The following is a 20,565-nucleotide window of genomic DNA, read 5'->3' on the forward strand; positions in this document are numbered from 1 at the left end:
GCAGAGGAAACTTATTTCAGCCGCTTGTATTCGCTATCTCTTTCTTTCGGTCACTACCCATAGTTCATGACCATAGGTGAGGGTAGGAACATAGATCGACTGGTAAATTGAGAGCTTTGCCTTACGGCTCAGCTCCTTTTTCACCATGACAGACCGATGCAGAGCCCGCATCACTGCAGATGACGCACCGATCCGCTTGTCGATCTCACGCTCCATTCTTCCCTCACTCATGGACAAGACCCCGAGATACTTGAACTCCTCCACTTGGGGCAGGATCTCTCCCCCAACCCTGAGAGGGCACTCCACCCTTTTCCAGCTGAGGACCATGGTCTCGGATTTGGAGGTGCTGATTCTCATCCCAGCCTCTTCACACTCAGCTGCGAACCGATTCAGAGAGAGCTGAAGATCATGGTCTGATGAAGCAAACAGGACAACATCATCTGCAAAAAGCAGTGACCCAATCCTGTGTCCACCAAACCGGACCCCTTCAATACCCTGGCTGCACCTAGAAATTCTGTCCATAAAAGTTATGAACAGAATCGATGACAAAGGGCAGCCCTGGCGGAGTCCAACTGTCACTGGAAACGGGCTCGACTTACTGCCAGCAATGCGGACAAAGCTCTGACACCGGTTATACAGGGACCAAACAGCTCTTATCAGGGGCTCCGGTACCCCATACTCCCGGAGCACCCCCCACAGGATTCCCCGAGGGACACGGTCGAACGCCTTTTCCAAGTCCACAAAACACATGTAGACTGGATGGGCAAACTCCCATGCACCCTCCAAGATTCTGCTAAGGATGTAGAGCTGGTCTACTGTTCCGCGACCAGGATGAAAACAACACTGTTCCTCCTTAATCCAAGGTTCAGCTATCCAACGGACCATCCTCTCCATTACCCCCGAATAGACTTTTCCTTTTTTACTCTCTGTAGTTGGAACACACCCTCCGGTTCCCCTTTTTAAAGAGGGGGACCACCACCCCGGTATGCCAATCAAGAGGTACTGTCCCCGATGTCCATGCGTTGTTGCAGAGACGTGTCAACCAAGATAGTCCTACAACATCCAGAGCCTTGAGGAACTCCGGGCGTATCTCATCCACCTCTGGGGCCCTGACACCAAGGAGTTTTTTGACCACCTCGGTGACCTCAGCCCCAGAGATGGGGGAGCCCACCTCCGAGTCTCCAGGCTCTGCTTCTTCCCTTTCTTGAGACGCCCGACAGTGGACCAGAATCTCCTCGAAGCCGTCCGAAAGTCGTTCTCCATGGCCTCCCCAAACTCCTCCCATGCCCGAGTTTTTGCCACATTCCGCTTGGCCTGTCGGTACCTATTAGCTGTCTCCAGAGTCCCACAGGATAAAAGGGTCCGGTAGGACTCCTTCTTCAGCTTGACGGCGTCCCTCACTGCCGGTGTCCACCAACGGGTTCGGGGATTGCCTCCACGACAGGCACCGACCACCTTTTGGCCACAGCTCCGGTCAGCCGCCTAAACAATTGAGGCACGGAACATGGCCCATTCAGACTCAATGTCCCCCACCTTCCTCGGGACGTGGTCGAAGTTCTGCCGGAGGTGGGAGTTGAAGCTACTTCTGACAGAGGACTCTGCCAGACATTCCCAGCAGACCCTCACAACACGTTTGGGTCTACCAGGACCAACCGGCATCCTCCCCCACTATCGAAGCCAACTCACCACCAGGTGGTGATCAGTTGACAGCTCCGCCCCTCTCTTCACCCGAGTGTTCAAGACATGTGGCCACAAGTCCAACGACACAACCACAAAGTCGATCATTAAACCTTGGCATAGGGTGTCCCGGTGCCAAGTGCACATACGAACACCCCTATGCTTGAACATGGTGTTCGTTATGGACAATCCGTGACGAGCACAGAAGTCCAATAACAAAACACCGCTCGGGTTCAGATTGGGGGGGGGGCATTCCTCCCAATCACGCCCTTCCAGGTCTCACTGTCATTGCACACATAAGCATTAAAGTCTCCCAGCAGTATGAAGGAGTCCCCAGAAGGTATGCCCTCTAGCACCTCCTCCAGGGACTCCAAACTGCTGTTCGGCGCATACGTACAAACAACAGTCAGGACCCGTCAAAGGCGGTGGGAGGCTACCCTCTCGTCCACTGGGGTAAACCACAATGTATAGGCTCCAAGTTGGGGGGCAAGAAGTATGCCCACACCCGCTCGGCGCCTCTCACTGGTGGCAATTCCAGAGTGGTAGAGAGTCCAGCCCCTCTCAAGGAGATTGGTTCCAGAGTCCAAGCTGTGCGTTGAGGTGAGCCCGACCATATCTAGCAGGAACCTCTCGACCTCATGCACTAGCTCAGGCTTCTTCCCCTTTAGAGAGGTGACATTCCATGTCCCAAGAGCCACCTGACCTCCTTGGCCCCTCCCATAGGTGGTCTGTGCCCGGCTGAACCCCATGGGTGCAGGCCCAACCAACAGGCGCTTGCCATCAAGCCCCACCTCCAGGCCTGGCTCCGGGGGGGGTTTGGGGGGCCGGTGACCCACGTCCAGGCGAGGGAAAACACCGTCCAAATTTTTTCTTCGTCATAGGAGGTGTATTGAACCACTCTTTGTCTCATCCCTCACCTAGGACCAATTTGGCAGTTTGGGTGACCCTACCAGGGTTATAAAGCAACAACAGAGCTTCTAGGATCACTGGGACATGCAAACCCCTCCACCACGATAAGGTGGCGGTTCAAGGAGGGGATGAGAAAAACAAATATCTATAAATATGGATCTTAATACTTTCTGTTGTTGTCCTTCAATAATATACATTGTATATAGATATTGTAAAGACAAGATGCATTAGGAATTGTTTGAATCTGTCTATAGGTAAGATTATGGTCAGTAGTATCTGTATTTTCAAAACAGATAATTTTAGGTATGGCATGCACTAGGAGAAGGTTTTGAGAATGTTTGATATGATAAATAATGGCAAAACTGTTCTGAATAGTTAACATATATACTGGTACACCTTGAGAATAGAGAAACTCAACAGTGCCTCAACAAAATAAAAAAGGGAGTAATGTGTTTTTAAAATTACTTGTACGTAGGTATCTATTTTAGAGAGAAACATGTACATGTTCTGTCAAAAACTAGCCCACAGTCATTTCCTGAACAAATGAACAAAAAATATTGCTTGTGTTTGGAATATTGTAATTAAGTCATGTATTTCATTTTCGTGAAGCACTGGAAAGAGGACACTTCTAGATTTCAAACATTGTGTTAGTTGCTTGACATATTGCAGTATTATATTTAAATACGTCACAATTAACCAATTGTAGGTTAATTATGACTGGAAATTTAGGGTCAATAAATTATCCCCTTACACATTTGACCATAGAGACCAGTGCTATATAGCTAAAGCCTATAAAATATAAATAACTGTTTTAGGAATCACTGTCACAAAAAACTCTTTAGTGCTTAAGCATTAGTAGGTTCTGCAGGGTAAAAGCTGAAAGCTAAATCATTCAATTTTATTATACCTTGTATTAACAAAGTTTTTGCTCCTTGCTTATTCTATTTATTATTGCTGTTTTTTGACAGTAAATGACTTTAGCCAAAATACACAGAGCAAACAAACTGACATCAGGCCAATGTAGGCCCATTGTGGGCAAACATATTGGTCTAATGTGGACAACCAACAATTGCCCAATTAGGATTTGCACATCAGATCAACAATCTCTCAGTTAGAATTTTCACGTTGGGGTAACTGTGACCCTAAAGTACAGGTCCAGTGTGAGTAAAAAACAGGAAATCCATATTGGTTCATGAACCTGAAAAAAGTCCATACCTTACTGGTCTCTCCAATTTTTTATACCTGCTTATCCAGGGTAGGGTTGTGTGGCAGCTGGAGCCTATCCCAGTAGGTTACTGGCATTGGCATGAACCTTTGGACAGGATGCCAGCACATCACAGAGTGAGCACACTCACCTACACACTCTAGGGATAGTTTAACAATGCCAGCCCATCTTACCTGCATGTCTTTGGACTGTGGGAGGAAACCGGAGCACCTAGAGGAAACCCATGTGGACATGGAAGGATCATGCAAGCTCCATGCAGGGTGGACCTGGGATGTGAACCACCGTATCCTAGTTGTGAGGCAGCAGTGTTACCACTGCACCACCAAGCCACCTTCCTTACCTGTCTTTTCCTTGAAACCAACTTTTTTAGCATTTAGTTGTTTTTTATGAATAAATTTATGTGTAACCTTTATATTATTTATATTATATTCGCATTTATTGGTTTAGCTTTTTTGTTTTACAACTATGATTTTGAAAATATTACCAGTAACATATAAAAATTGTGCACTTTTGGATAGTATAAAAACAAATGTTTTTGAAGAAATTCAAATTGCTATTTATACTTATACAATCAAAATCTATAACCCAACATCAATACTTATTTGCAGCATTACTTACTCTGTGACAACATTAAAAAATGAGAAACTATAGGGGTAGAAATTACATTGGCCCAGCATTAGCAAACCACCACTACGCAAAGAAGGTTTACTGAACTTATTTTGCCAGTGATTAACCTATTTTTGGACCACTAGGGGAACTTTTTTAATGAGCCACTTAAAAAAGAAGCCCTCACATTTTTCTAGTACAGTATTTAATTGGGTGTTCCTAAGCCTTCATTGCCAATGTCTATCCCACATGGTGCCACTGTGTGTGTATGTTTTCTGGGTGCAATATTAGATAAATGGTACCTGAGTGAATAAATAATATTTATTTTAATTTTTTAATTTTTTAATAAACAATGTTATCCAACACCAAGTGACAATGTGTGAAAAGTTAAGTTACCCATAATTCAGTCACCCAAGTTAAAAGTATAATTAGCTGATTGAACAAAACCTAGACTTAACTAAAGTAATCCTTGTTCAATGTAAATTTCACATATTAACAGAGCCAAGTTGTCTGCACAAAACACACAAAGAATTGCTAAAAAATCAAAAATATCAATTGTTTTTAACATCTTTCAGTCTAGAAATGAGTCCAAATTCATTTCTAAGCCTCTTTGATTCCATAAAAAACACTTGGAGCAATAGTGAATCTCCCCAGGAGTGGCCAAAATACCAGTGTTAAATAATCTAGAAAGTCGTAAATAATTCTGCAGTTTTTTGTTTGTTTCTGTTTTTTCCTTACAAAAAACAGTTTGCAACTGTTGAACAACTGCAAGCCAAAACGAACATACATTATATGGAAATTTCGTATTTGTAAGGAATCAACTGGCCTTTTTGGAGGATGTTCTCTGTAGAGATTGGGTAAAAATATATTTGGAAGGTATAGTTCAAATTATTTCCAGGATAAACAAAACACCAAGACTCAAACATGGTGGTGTTAGTGTGATTGTATGGGAATGCTTTTCTTTCTCAATATGTGGGTGACTTGCCTGGATTAAAGAACCATTAATTCTGGTTTGTGTCAGAAAATTCTAGGGAGAATCTGTGGCTATACACTCATGATTCAAATTGAAACTGAAAGTAATGATTCAAAATATGAAATCAATTTCACATCAGAATGGCTGAAATGTAGCAAAGTAAAGTTTTTGATGGGTCTAAACCTGAATTTCTTCATAGCAATCTATAAGTTTAAAGTGTAATTTTAAAATCAGTTTTGTACTAATAAGTGGCAAATGAAGTGATTTAAGTAAAACTGAAGTGGTCATAGATTTTTGTTCATAATAAGCTATGTGTAAATATATTTTTGATTTAATAGATTGTGGAGAGATAACATTTTTTTAACATTTAACATTACATTTAACAAATTTTTCTAATGAGCTTTCACGCAAACTGCTGATCCTAATGTGATGTGGGAGACCAATTGTGACAAGACCCTGAAGGTTGCTGAGGGTGTTACCGGTGTTCCCAGAAGGAGGTGTTTCATCTCGCAGGGCACCCTGGATATCATCGAGAGGAGTCACAGCACATGGCTCAATGGCAACTCTGGTCTGTACCGGAAACTGAGAAGGACAGCTGCGAAGGCTCTGAGGGTAGATAAAGAGGCATTTGTTAGAGGAATCTGTAAGCAAGTGGCACACCATCTGCGGTCTAGCGACTCACGTCCTGCTTACAGAGGAATTGAAGCATTATGCATATCTGAATCTGTTCCTCAGAGAGTCGCAGTCTGATGGAACGGTCCTTACTGATGACACTGCAGTTGCAACCCGCTGGGCTGGCTACTTTAAGCAATTATTGAAAGCTGATCCTCCGGCTAGGATGTTAGATATCTCTGGGTCCACGGTTCTTAAGGCTGATCCTCCAATTAGCTGTGAACCACCCAATCTCACTGAGATTGCACAGGTGGTGAACCAGCTCGGGGGGAAAGGCTGCAGGGATCTGTGGTATCTGGGGTGAACTTCTCCAGGCTAGGTGGTAAGGCTGTCCTCCTGGCATTGCAGGCAATTTTTGCTTCCATTTGGGAGACTGGCATCATCCAGCTGACTGGAAAACGGGACTTGTCATCCCTATCAGGAAAGGGAAGGGTGATCGCCTGGATTGCAGGAACTACAGGGAGATAACACTGCTCTCTGTGCCAAGTAAGGTCCTTGCTAGGGTTGTCCTTAATAGGATACATGATCACTTGCTCACCTACCAGCGACCAGAACAGTCTGGTTTTATGCTTAAGAAGTCTACCATTGACCACATCCTGGCACTGAGGGTTCTCATGGAGCGCAAACGTGAATATTGACAGAGTTTCTTTGCAGCCTTTGTCGATTTTCAGAAATTGTTCGACTCAGCTGCCCTGTGGGACATCCTGAGGGTTCGCAGGATCCCCTCAAGAGTGATAGATATCATGGGTGGCCTGTACACTGGTACTGTGAGTGCTGTGTAGAGTGTAGGCAGAACCTCTGCATTTTTCCCAGTTGATTCTGGGGTTCGTCAGGGGTGTGTTCTTGCTCCTACCCTTTTAAAAGCTTGTATGGACTGGGTGTTGGACAAGGTCGTGGGGTCCAGTGGCTGTGGGGCATCTTTTGGTGAAGAAAGATTCACGGATCTTGACTTTGCTGACGATGGTGTGATCTTCGTGGAGTCAATGGATGCTCTGATCGGGGCGCTCGAGAGACTGAGTGAGGAGTGTGAGTGTCTGGACTGACTTGCGAGTGTCCTGGATAAAAAACAAGATCCAGGCCTTTAATGACCTCTTGGGCACAGCCTTCAGTAGTGTGTCTGTTTGCAGAGAGAGTGTTGACCTTGTTGAGAGGTTTACTTACCTTGGCAGTGACATTCATGTCTCTGGTGACTCTTCCTGTGAAGTCATTTGACGGATTGGGATAGCATTGGGGGTCTTGAGGTTGACTGGAAAGGGGTGCGTGGCGCTCCCGATATCTATGCAAAAGGACGAAGGTCCAAGTCTTTAGAGTCCTGGTGCTTCCTGTCTTGATATATGGATGCGAGACATGGACGCTATCCAGTGACCTCAGACGAAGACTGGACTCCTTTGGTACTGTGTCTCTCCAGAAAATCCTTGGATACTGTTGGTTTGACTTTGTGTCGAATGAGCGGTTGCTCATTGACTCCCGAATGAGGCACATTACCTGCATTGTAAGGAAGCGTCAATTACGGCACTACGGCCATGTTGCGCGTTTCCCCGAGGGTGATCCAGCTTGTAAGATCCTCATTGTTTGGGACCCAAGTGGCTGGACCAGGCCAAGGGTTTGCGCACGTAACACCTGGCTGTGGCAGATAGAAGGTCATTTCCTGAGGGTGAAACTGGACCACGTGTTTGCCTGGGGGTTGCAAATCAGGATCCCGAGTTGTTTTGCCATGGAGTGAGTATGGCAACGCACTGTACCATTGCATGCTCCCCAACTTGACCTGACTTGGAGAGATAACAAATTGAACTGTGGGGAAATAATGTTATTTTGAAAGATTCTGTTTTATAAAAAATAGTAAATGTACTTTTCTATGTATGGAATTGTATTAACAGGTCACAAAAGCATGTAAGAATGGGTGTCTAATGATAAAAGCTACTATAATTCTTAAGCATACCTAAAAAAGATTGTGCTTGCTGTTTGTTCTCTGTAGCTTTAAAAATGAAACTCCAGTCATTACTGAACAACTTGTTTATCTAAATAAATAAGTCTGATATTTTCCTTATGAAAACCCCAGAAATAGTTATTTATTTTGTCAGATGTTGGCCCTCATGGTGGTTTAGTTGGTTGTGTTGCCACCTTACCCCTCTAATGTCCTGATTTCAAATAAAATTGTCCATGTGTTGTCCTTGTAGAGTTTGTACAATCTCTGAGCATCTGTGTGGATTTGTTTCCTGGTACTATACTCTGTTTTTTCCAGAATCCTGAGTGATGTGTATGTTAGATTAATACAGTTTATCAAATATAATCTAATTGGCCCAGTGTATGTGTGTGTAGCCTGTTCAGGATAATGGTGCAGTAATGTATATTATTCAAGTGAATCCCTTTAGCTATGCAATAATATGTATGAGCTATTTTGCATCAGAGGGTATTGGGGATATATTACAAAATGTTTAATTTAAGTTTTTTCTTTGTCGGTCCATCAGGTCATGTGTTTCACATAAGTTGCTAAGACTTCAGTTGTAAATTTATGTTATTTCATAGGCTTTAGACAGACTAAGGGAAGCTTTATTTTAGACAAAATTTTTTCTGTTGTTGAAAAATGGACCATCACTTGGGTCTTCCACATCTTTTATTTCTGTGGTCCCATTATTATTTTAGATAACATAAGAAAAGTTGCCAAAACTACAATGTATGCTCTGCTGTTTAAACAGTAGTGTTTTTTGCACATTTTTCTTGTCAATACATGGCAATGTTCTTGTGGAATGATTTGGTTCACAGGCAATTTGTTATCTTTAAAGGGGATTTTTAGCACAAAAATAGACTGGATTTCCAGGATGTTAAATGTTTATGTGAACAGAGCATTTGTAAATAAATTGAACTGTTTTTTGTGCTGTATCCTTGAATAATACAATGTGAACAATCAAAAAATAATTGACCATATTTTTACAAATAGAACTCTAGATAGTTTTATTATATTTATTTTCACTCAAAGATGAGTTTTTAATAACTCATCAATAAATTATGTAAGAATTATAGTTAATTTTGAAATCATACAGGTTTATCAGCAAGTGATGTTAGAGCAGCACTAGATATTGGATCAAAATAATTTATCTTCAGTTTCTCATTTTCTTTTAGCACCTCCTCAACCAAATAAAAAGCCAGAAGCCTTTGAACAAAATGGAGCCTTGTTGATTTCATCCACCACAATCACTATCAAGACACCTCAGTGCTTCTTTAGTGATGCTCATGGACCGATCAGACACATCCAGGTTATTGTCTCAGAGTCTGGAGGTAATTACATGCTGCATTGTACTACATGTAGTATCTGTAGTGCTTTACACTTTGTCTGAAATAAATGCATTAAGTGTTTTTACGTAAGATTATACCTGCATTTTATCTCCTGACCTCCCTCAAACCCAAGCACAGTCCCAAACCTTGCACACTGTTTAATTTTCACTGGACAGTTACAGGTCTGATGATTGCACAAGTCAAAATCCAAATTACAAATGTTTATTTCCATTTAAGGCATATAAATGATGAAAATACCTTCTGAAATGTCTGTTTATTACTTGTATATTGTCCCACATTTTTTTTTTAATTAGAGGATGAACATGATTTAATGCATAACATTTTCCAGTTTGAGTTATTTAAAATTACAATGTTTTTATTTAATTTATAGTTTAGTATATTCCCATTTAAATTATTTGGCTATTATGTATATGTAATGTTGATCACTATTGTGACAGTCCATGTAAATTACTTGTCATTGTGATCATTTGCAAAGATAAATTTTACAGTGCTAGAATGGGCATATGGTGATACAGCAAATGAAGAGAGAGGTGTGTTTGCTTAATACCATGTCAAGATGTTTCCAGAGATGTTAAGTATTTCACCTATAGGATATCAATCAAAAAAGCTATAGTCTATTAACAATTAGTAATGATTTGGAAGTTATTGTAGTTTTAGTTCTGTTATATCCAAGTTGTTACATTCTATATAAACATTATTTATTTTGAATTTTTCATACTAAACTTAACACTGCATGGCAGTATTAATATTTTGTCTTTCAAAATGTATTTTTATCTGCAAGAGTAGGTATTGTTTCTGTTCTGGGAAGTCAATAAACAAGATTGTACTAAATAATTAAAGTTCCACAGGGAGGCAATTGTTATGTATTGAAATAAATTAATTATGCTAAACATGCATAGTGTAAAATAATCATGTTTTTTTCTACATTTTTTTATTTTTTTGATTTCATAGTGAAGAATGACATCAATATAAGCACTTGGAAAGAAGCATTTTTTAAGAAGCCAAGACCATATTTTACCAATGAGGGCTTCCCAAACCCACAATGCAGTGACGGTCGAAAGAATCCTTTCTCAGATGAAACATACACAATTGGTGCTGAAGAATCTTGCATGCTTCCAGAAAATGAACAGGAGATCTGCAATGGGCCCTTAAAGCCAGGCAAACAATATGTGTATGTCAGACTACTTTATGCCATTCCAAAGACAACAAATTAGTATCTTAATAATTGAAAACATTTTATTAGGACTTAGTTGTAAACTACAACAAATTTTTCTTGCATTTGTTTTCTGTACTTTTACATTAACTTTACTGTCTTGTGTGCATGTGTTATTTTCCATTTTTGTTTTTCAAACATTTCTGAATAGTTTAATGCAGTTGAAATGCACAGATGACAATATAATTATTCAGTTCTACTAAATAGGATATATTAAATTACATAACAATATAAATATTCAATGTTACTTAATAAAATATATTAAATTACTTTCAATCACTTATATTTAGTACACATTTGTGATTGTTGTTATGTATCATGTATTTGTGATTGTTGTTATCTATTTATTTTTTTTTTTTTATTTTAAGATTCAAATTTAGGGCAACAAATATTAAAGGACAGTATACTGACTCAGAATTCTCAAATCCAGTGAAAACTTTAGGTAAAGTCTTTCTTTTTAACATTTTTTGCCAATAAAAAAAAATGCTCCCTGATCTATATGTATATTTACCACGGGACAAAAGGAATCTTGAGTATAAACAAGATATTCAAAATTTACATCTGTTGGCATTTCTTAAAGTGATCCTGCCATATAACCTAAAATACATATCTCTTTTAAGTTATTTGTGGTTGGATGTTTCAGGTATAGCAGGTCTCATTACTTTGACATATTGATAAAAGACTGTAGAGGGACCATGGTCCATAACATTCCTTTTTTAGATTCTTTCATGTATAGTCTGTCTGTCTGCATGAAACAACTTTGATCCAAATGAACCAATTTTGTTGGAATCTGGCACACTTTTTAATTTGCTGCAAAAGTTAGATTTTGTTGAGATATCCCAAATAGAGCATACTGAACAAAATTTTAGCATTCTGTGCAACTTTAATTAGGGATTAGTTTACGGCTTCAAATTTGACTTGCAAGATGTAATTTCAAGTTGTATATTTTCCTATTTTAATCATCCACTTCTACACCAGCTCACTTTTCTTGCTGCTTGACACTATAATTTATCAGCAAACTTCCAAGCCTGCTTTCCACCATAGTCCTCAGCATCCAGGGACTTTAACTTGCCATCAGATGATTTTTTCAAAAATGTCATGTTTTAGAAATGTGAACTACAATTAGTCACACACCCTCCAAAACCAACAACTAACATCATCACATTGATCAAAGCCATTATTGCATTGCATAAATTAAAATAATGCTGCCTATGACATCTTTTGAGCCACCACAAGCCTATCTGGGCTATATTATTAACTACATGATATTGTAAAGTCCTGTTAACAACAATGTACTCTATTTAATGTAGCTTTCTAACATATGTAATTGCTAATGATGTTCCCATCTATTTAGTGCCAGTCGAGATTGGACACTTTTCACCCAAAATGACTTAATAAGTGATCAGTAAATTAGTCAATCTCAGAACACTATTTTTCATAATCTGATTGTCTAAGCTCTATGGTAATTTAACTTTAGTGGTCTTTTATGTAAAGTATTACAGTACTTGAGGAATTGCATGTGTCATATTGCTGCCAAACTTTCTACAAACAGGCAACAGATATTAACACTGTAGGTGACAGTGAAAGCAGGAATAATGGCTGTTACATTAAATAAAGTGGAGCAATAAACTGAGAAAAGAGAATCAGTGGAGTCATGCTGTGCATGGAGAGGAACAGCAGATTGTAAAAAAAGAGATGCTAATTTTTGGCAGAAATTGAAAGAAATTAAGTTTCAAATGAACCTCTAATTAAAACGGACAGTCCTTGCCTGAGGATGAAGAGATGAGATTGTGTTTAGTACAGCAGCACATATCTGTAACTAGAAACAGAGCGGATAAATAAGGATTTGCCCTCATAGCTTATCAGCCAAATATGTTGATTTAACATGTAAAGTTGTTATGTATATTAGCCTTGTATCATCTTGATAAAAATCTTATGAGCATTTTATTAGAACTGTGACTTGTAATTATGACAAGAATTTTTTTTATTGCTTATGTATTACAGAGGGCGGCATGGTGGCGCAGTGGGTAGCACTGATGCCTCGCAGTTAGGAGACCTGGGTTCGCTTCCCAGGTCCTCCCTGCGTGGAGTTTGCATGTTCTCCCCATGTCTGCATGGGTTTCCTCCAGGTGCTCCGGTTTCCTCCCACAGTCCAAAGACATGCAGGTTAGGTGTATTGGCGATCCTAAATTGTCCCTATTGTGTGGGTGTGTGTGTGTGCGCCCTGCTTGGTGTTTGTTTCCCGCCTTGCACCCTGTGTTGGCTGGGATTGGCTCCAGCAGACCCCCGTGACCCTGTAGTTAGGATATAGCGGGTTGGATAATGGATGGATGTATTATAGATAAATATTTGTGTATAGGTTATATTAGTTTTTAAAAGTATGTTTTAAAGGAATTTTAATTACTTTAGAATTTTTTATGGTCACTAATAAAAAAAGCCTACAGAATTTCATTTTCTTAATAAAAAATGAACAGATAACACCTGTGCTCTGTAGTTTCATTATGACAAGATCATCTTAATGTAGAACATAAGACTTCTACTTGGTTGATTATGAAGGAGCGTAGTGTAAAAAATGAAGTGGATAAATAAATTAAATCAGAATTACTGTCAGAATTTGCCAATTCTAGTAATGTGAATTCGGTGAATGGCGTTGATCCTAAAAAACCAGAGGAGTATCCCAAGTAACTGCATTATATTATTACTGTTATTTTTGAATATGATTTACTATTACAAAAATATTTAGATAGATTTAATAAACAAATGTGAAAACTGACTCATTGATAATGTAACTAAAAAATAAAATGGTTCAAGTTTCAAATCAGTTGACTAAGTAATCTGAATTTTACAGCATTAAGACATTTATTAACTTTTTTAATTAATGTACATATAAAACTAATGTATGTAGAAAAAAAATATATATATTATAGAGTGTCCAAATCAAAACCTATTTGTAGGTGGAAAAATATATTTGTTTCTTATTAGTGATTTATATTATTTCCAGAACAACACAGACAACTATATGTAAATTCATAGTGTTATCTTCGGCACAATTGTGACATAAAAACCAGATTGAGCTATCAGCACCATTGACATGAAACATGTGTTTTGTAAAAAATGAATGATGGTACTCATTTATGACTTTTAAACATTGTTTACCACTATAAGTATACGTGTGGATGTCAGTGAATTTGAATGTATGCAGCAATAAGTAGATAATAATTTCCTCATGAGGATTATAGAATTACTGTTATTTACAGTAAATTTAAATGAGCTGTGATCTCTATTTTTAGATTATAATAATATAGTTATGAGTATACACTTACCAAAGTTTTGAAGTATTGTCTTGTATTCTACAGTACATTGTTAGTATATGCCTATTATAATCAAACATGTATATTCTGATTATAACTAGTAAATAATGCCACAACATGCATTTGGATCAGTCTAGCAAATTATTCTTAAATCTAAATTAAGAATATATAATTATACAGTATTTATCAATTAAAGGTACCACAGAGGCTTAACCATCTGTGTTTATGTGTGTGCTTTGCAATACTTAGGCTTTCAGCTCAAGCTATTGGCCCATCTTACAACCATCCTTTACTTGGGATTGAATTACTTGGACACCATGGATAGTAGTTAATAAAATTGACAGATGAATTATTAGTCAACTGTCCTTTTTCTGAACTTGAATTTTTCATTCAAACGAGCCACAAGGAATATTAGAAACACTGGTTTCGAGTTAACCTTGGATGAAATTCCAGTCCATTGCACAGCATATTTATGCTGAAATGGTCCATGTAGAGATGCTAATCAACCTAAACTGCTCATTTAGACTGACAAAGGAAACCAGAGTATTCAGAAAAACCTATAAAAAACATTATACAATAAAGAAGACTGCAGTGCTACTACTATTATACTCTGCTGCCTGAAATATTATTATTGTCATTGTTCTATATTTTCCATTTTTTCAATTTTGCAAAACCCACATCTTACAAATCAACATTTAACAATTTTAAATATTTTGCAATCCTATATATTTAAATTAAAAGGGTTTGAAAGTGGGGGAATGGATGGAAGGATAGATGAATGCAAACATGCACTTTTAAACAGGGTACATTTTTATATTGGACATTTTACATGAGCTTTAAGTTCAGGATGAACTCAGCTAAATAAACTAAAATTAGTACAGAAACTGTTAAGCTCCATAACGTTCTAAAGGTGACTTTTTACATATTACAAAATAGCTTCACCTAGTGCTCTTTCAACTTTTTAAAAGAGATAAACAGAGGAGAGGTTGTGTTTCAGTCCAGTAGACAAATATACACGAGGAATACTGAGGATTATCACATCACCTTGAAACAGTTTTGCCCGCTTGATGCCATTTAAATGTATTGCTTTGTCTGTTATTCCTCTAACACATTGCGATTGCATGCTACATTAGATTACTTTTAGCCAGACATCCTTGTTAAAATATTGAAATGACTGTATGCGGTAAAAAATTATTCTGAGAGACTGATCATTTTGTTTGAAACATTTCTAGCATATGTTTTCTCTCATCTCACAAAGACTTAGCCGGATGTAAATGTCTTCCTTCTTTATTGTAGGCTAATTTTAAGAGACATTGGAAATTGTTAACCACATTATTTTGCTAACATTTTATATGTTACTTTAAAATAAAAGTAACAAAAAACATATAAATATGATTTTTAAAATGTTAAGCGCATTAAAAGCATAAAATATTTTTTCTCTACTGCACATATACAGGTAAGGAAATAAGTACTTTATATTGGAAATTCAAAATACCTAAATGTGTGAAGAATATGTTACAGAATATGATCAGTATAATAGAATGTGGAAAAGGAAGTGCAGGGCTTTGCTATAGCTTACATCAACAAAATGTAAAGACAGTAAATAAAGGAGAGATTTGGTGCTGTTGTTTTTTTTCTTTTTTAATTCTTTGCATCTCATGGGACTGTTGTATGTCTATTTCAGAGGATGAATCATATTATAAGGGGCAACTTATTATATTCTCAGTAGGGTTAGATACTGTTTCTTTTGTGTTTGTGTACTGGATATTTTGCTCTGTGGTGCCTAGGGTTGGTTCCTGCCTTGTACCCAGGATAGACACCATCTAGGCATACCTCAGTTGCATTAAGCAGTTTGGGTTGGGTAGATGCTTGGTAATTTATATTTCTACTAATTTTCATCCCTTATTTTTATGTTCATAGAGTATATATATTTTATTATTTTATTTATTTATTGCCTTTTTGGTGCTCGTGTCTCAAGCTACCTAGGTAGGCATTCCCATTAGGGTGGCAAAAGGCAAGGACTGTCTGGAAAAGAGAGAGATAGAAAGAAAGAAAAAGATCCCACATTCTAATCTGGAATGATAAGTGCCACTAGTAAGCAGTAAACTCTGCAAATGTAAATAGTGCCTTAGAAAGAAATCCTCTAACGATCTTACTTTTCTGTGTAATAATTAAAAAAAATTACCTAGAATATTGAACATGACTGACACCACATGGCACACTCACCTGCATAAGTTAGGTGTCTCCTTACCTCCTTATTAGTGAGAGAATGCATCCATACAGGACAGGCAAGTTTATAAAAGACCCCTTAGGCTAATAACTGGCAGGAAATATTGTCCTCTTGCCAGTCTTCCTCACTCTCACCTTCAAAAGACCAACATGATCACAGATTTTCTAGCTAGGGACCATATATTGTCATATTCAGCCTGGAAGTTATCTGGTTTCTTTTCTGGGAAATTCTCATAATGTTTTTTTCAGTAATATGGCATTTTACTGCTAAATATAAAATAATATTTCAATAGTTTTTTGTATTACAATATTGTATGTAAATCTTGTAATAATTTCTGAAACTGGTGTAAATTTATTCTTGCAAATATATAATCTCAGGAATCATCAACATCCTATACTGCCAGCTATACATTTTGCAACTAAAGGGAAAATGTACATAAATCATTTGAATTTAATCCCCTGACAACAATAGACAGTTGCCTGTTTTAGAAACACTGCATTTTGTTTGGTTTTTGGAACATTAATTATGATTAACTTGATATAATGAAATTTTAGTACAAAAACTGTAATAATTATTTGGCTGATTTGTGCTATGAAAAGTTGCTTATTTATAGAAGTGTTTTCCTAGTTTGAAAGATACACTTAGAATTATATTTTCCTTGCAGTGGAGGGCATGTCTGACCAAGCTGTCGAGATCACTCTGGCGGTAACTTTATGTGTGCTATCGATTATCCTTTTGGTGGCAGCAATCTATGCTTTTGCAAGGTAAGTTGATACCAAGAGTCATATCATTAAACATGTAACACACACTTCAGCAGGACAGCTACATGAAATATTTCTGCACAATATATTGCTGATATATACAATACATGCTGTTATTTAATATTGTGATTTTCTGTTGTAATCTGTTTTTTACTTAAAGAAAGAGCCAGAGGTGCATAAAGATATGACTTACATTTTAACTAATAACACATTGATCTAACAATATATTTAATGCATTGGGAGATTTTGTACTGATGACATCAATGTTATGTTTTTATGCTGTTTTTTTCAGAATCCGACAAAAACAGAAAGAAGGTGGGACTTATTCTCCTCGTGATGCTGAAATCATCGACACCAAATTCAAGCTTGACCAGCTGATAACAGTGGCTGACCTCGAACTTAAGGAGGAGAAATTAACTCGGTGAGTTCTTTTTCCTATGGATAAAACAGTAGCCAAAATACTTTTGGCTCTGACCTTCTTGTGACCTAAACTTGTTTGTCAGTGTGTTGTAACAGGTTTATTTATTCAGGTCAATGGGCTCCTTTTTCAAAGGTGACCTTAATCTTTCAGACTCTTAACTGCAGCATAAAGAAAAGCACTTAATCTCCAATACAACTAAAATTTAGGTGACAGCCTGTGGGAAATTAAGTGTGGTTTAAATTGAAAGCATGGCTGCTGCTTTTTCAGATAAAAGTTTAGAATGTATAGCATACTGTATAAGATGTAAATGAGCTGGAAATAGCCTTAGTTTTTTGTAAGCATATTTATGTTAGTGTTATTTTTTTATTCATAACATTTTCAAGCTGTATTTTAGCAAATTACTCTTCAGTGAAAGTATAACAAAATATTGTATCGTATTTACTAGTGGATTACATTTATTTTAGTTAATCCAGTAGAAAAGTGTATGAGACAGACAAAACCGCAGATATTACATTTCAGTCAATAACCACTGTATGTTAAACTCAGTGTATCCTATGATACCACTGTCCATTTTTTTTCGTGATCATTTATCAAATAGATATTCTCGTCCTCTGGTTTTAAGGTTTGTGTTACAGTGTCTGATAATGGAATGCATTGCCTTCATCTGAATCATCAAAAAGAGTTTTTGACATTCCACAGCCTTGCCACTAGGAATGAATTGGTCAATCATGATCACACTATTCAGGTCAACAGAATTAAATGTTACTGCTCTTCCTTGGTGCCTTTCAGGCTTAGAATAGAAACTGCCTTAACTAATATATATTTAAAATTGTATTTAAACTCTAGTGTTTTTGAAAATGAAAACTGTTTTTCATTAAAATAGAATAACACTAGATTTACCAAATGATAGTACTATTATTAGTTCTCTTGTATAATACTGTATATAGTAGAAAAAGAATAGACTTGGTTGCAGCAAACATCTATAAATCAAAAGGGTTTATTCCATTTGAAAAATTCTGTTAGTTCTGGTCATGCCCTACCATGAAATGGCTTCCTTGTTGCAATGTAATCAGGCCATGCCCATATTAAAGATCTTCTGCTATTTGTGTGTGAACAAGAAATGCTGCTTTTAAAAATGTTGGAATAAAACAAAATGATATACAAAATATATACAAAAGGTTTACATTAAGTGGCATTAACATTTGAATACACTAGGTCCAGCTTGCTGTGAAAACAAAAGGAACATGTCATTTAGAAATCTGTTCCATCCAAAGTTTCATTCATTGTATTTGCCCTTAAAACTGAGTTTTGGTTGCTATTAAGACATAATTCAATACTTTTTGCAGCTATGTTCAGTTTTGAAAAGCTTTATATTTTCATTTGCTCACCATAAGTTTAAATCTGTTATAATATTCTTGTTATTATATAGTTAATAGCTATTAGAGGAGTTAAAAGCATCATCAGTCCACATTAGAAGGTATCATCTAGAGACACAAAGTGGATGAAATCAGGTGGAGGTCAAAAAGGTATCTGAACATTTAATCTCCAAGATGGGTGGGACATAAGTGAATTAATTTCTACATATTGTAGTAGATCAATTCCAAGCAGGCAGCACTCCAGTCTGTGTGAGAGAGAAAATAAGAACTCTGCATGCTGATTTCGCTTGATGCTTGGATTCATGAAAGATGGCTTTCTGAAGACTCATATCTCAAAGGGAAACCATGTAAACCCATGCCTCTAGAATAGGAAAAGTGGGAAAAATTCTCCAAAATATCTTTTGAAAATAGAATATATCCTTCGCACAGGACAGTGTGAGACGAGATTCCAAATCTAAGATAGATGTGTTACCTATTGGATACAGTTATACAGAAAGAAATGTACACTCTCCAAAAATATCAGTCACACAGTTAAAGGTGCATCTAACTGTTTTGAGCTCTTTGAAGAGATGGATGGATGGGTAGATGGATTATAGGAAGGATAATGATGCTGGAACCAATACACAGTGATAGGAAAGATTAAAGAGTTCTAGAATATCAAATATTAAATCAATCCAAAATGTGATTGAAGGACAGATTGGACACCTCTCTGGGCAGGTGGATGAGATCCTTGCCACAGCTGGAGTGAATATTATTGCAATTGTCCATATCAGAACAAATGACAAGGGTAGGGTAAGAATTTCTTGACTGTATATAAAGAAAAATTAAAAGTACTAGATCCTAAGCTTAGGAAGAGGATCTTCTCTATGATGCAGGAAGCTCATCTTTTCATCTTGCTTTATGCACCAGTCTAGGTAAGATGAAAGTTTCAGGTATCGCTAAAAGCTTAGTGTAGTATAGAATTTTTTAAAGGAAATAGGCACCATTGGGGTGGATTACATTTGAGATGGAGAGACACTGAGGAATTGGGTGGGTATTTGCAAAGGATAGTTGAGAGAACAGGAGAAATTAACTTTAGAATAAGCTGCATGTAACATTTCAGCAGTATTACGCAGTAAATTTAAGGAATACATTTAAAAATGGTTATTTTTATGAAAGTGAAAAAATATATTGTAATTATCAACAAGCTGTAATTGAAAAGAATATCAACAAGCTAAAATTACCTATATTGCTGACAAGAGGTTTTAAAATATACATTTATAAAAGTATATTGAAATTTTCATTAAATTTATTTTTAAGCAGAATCTAAAACCTGTCTGAATCATCAAAGTAGCTTAAGAGGGTATCTTGTCTAAACTTAATATTGTTTAGACCAACTGATCATTTGATCACATACATTCCATAATGTTTTGACAGGGTAAATCAGTAAATAATTAAGGATATCAAGTTAAATTTCAGAAAGGCAATATCAGGGACTGATTTTGGACCCAAGTACTGCCTTCCTATAACTTACAGATATCAATAATGTGGTGTGGCAGGAACAAACCCTGGACAGGATCCCAGTCAATCACAGGGCAAACATGCACACACACCTAAGGGCCAATTTAACATTACCAATTCTAAACTAAAAGTATACATCTGTGGTAGTAGAATCATATTCAGAAATATAAAAAGTCAAATATACAAAAAGGCAGGGAAAAGTGGCCAATCTAAAGTGAAATTCAAAGGCATAATCACTAAAAAGTTGAAAGGTCAAAAACAACTGATTTTTCAAATTCCTCTTAAGCATGACACTACTCAATAGAATGCAATAAAGCCTTACATAATTTAGGTATATGTGTTGATATGAAAATGGTTCAGTATGTGTGAGTTATATATTTAAAATAACATTGAATGC

The 20,565-nt window shown here is 37.2% G+C and overlaps 1 protein-coding gene across 1 annotated transcript in view; it reads left to right on the forward strand.

The window, feature by feature from the left end:
• ptprq (protein tyrosine phosphatase receptor type Q) overlaps positions 1-20,565 on the forward strand; it is a 205,438-nt gene that overhangs the window by 141,812 nt on the left and 43,061 nt on the right. Inside the window, exons 34-38 of the mRNA XM_039762178.1 lie at positions 9,183-9,338; positions 10,308-10,527; positions 10,938-11,016; positions 16,780-16,874; positions 17,164-17,292. Coding sequence (XP_039618112.1) covers positions 9,183-9,338; positions 10,308-10,527; positions 10,938-11,016; positions 16,780-16,874; positions 17,164-17,292 — 679 coding nt within the window. The remainder of the gene's footprint in view (positions 1-9,182; positions 9,339-10,307; positions 10,528-10,937; positions 11,017-16,779; positions 16,875-17,163; positions 17,293-20,565) is intronic.

This window comes from Polypterus senegalus, chromosome 8 (genome assembly GCF_016835505.1).
Source record: "Polypterus senegalus isolate Bchr_013 chromosome 8, ASM1683550v1, whole genome shotgun sequence".
NCBI classification, from domain to species: Eukaryota; Metazoa; Chordata; class Cladistia; order Polypteriformes; family Polypteridae; genus Polypterus; species Polypterus senegalus.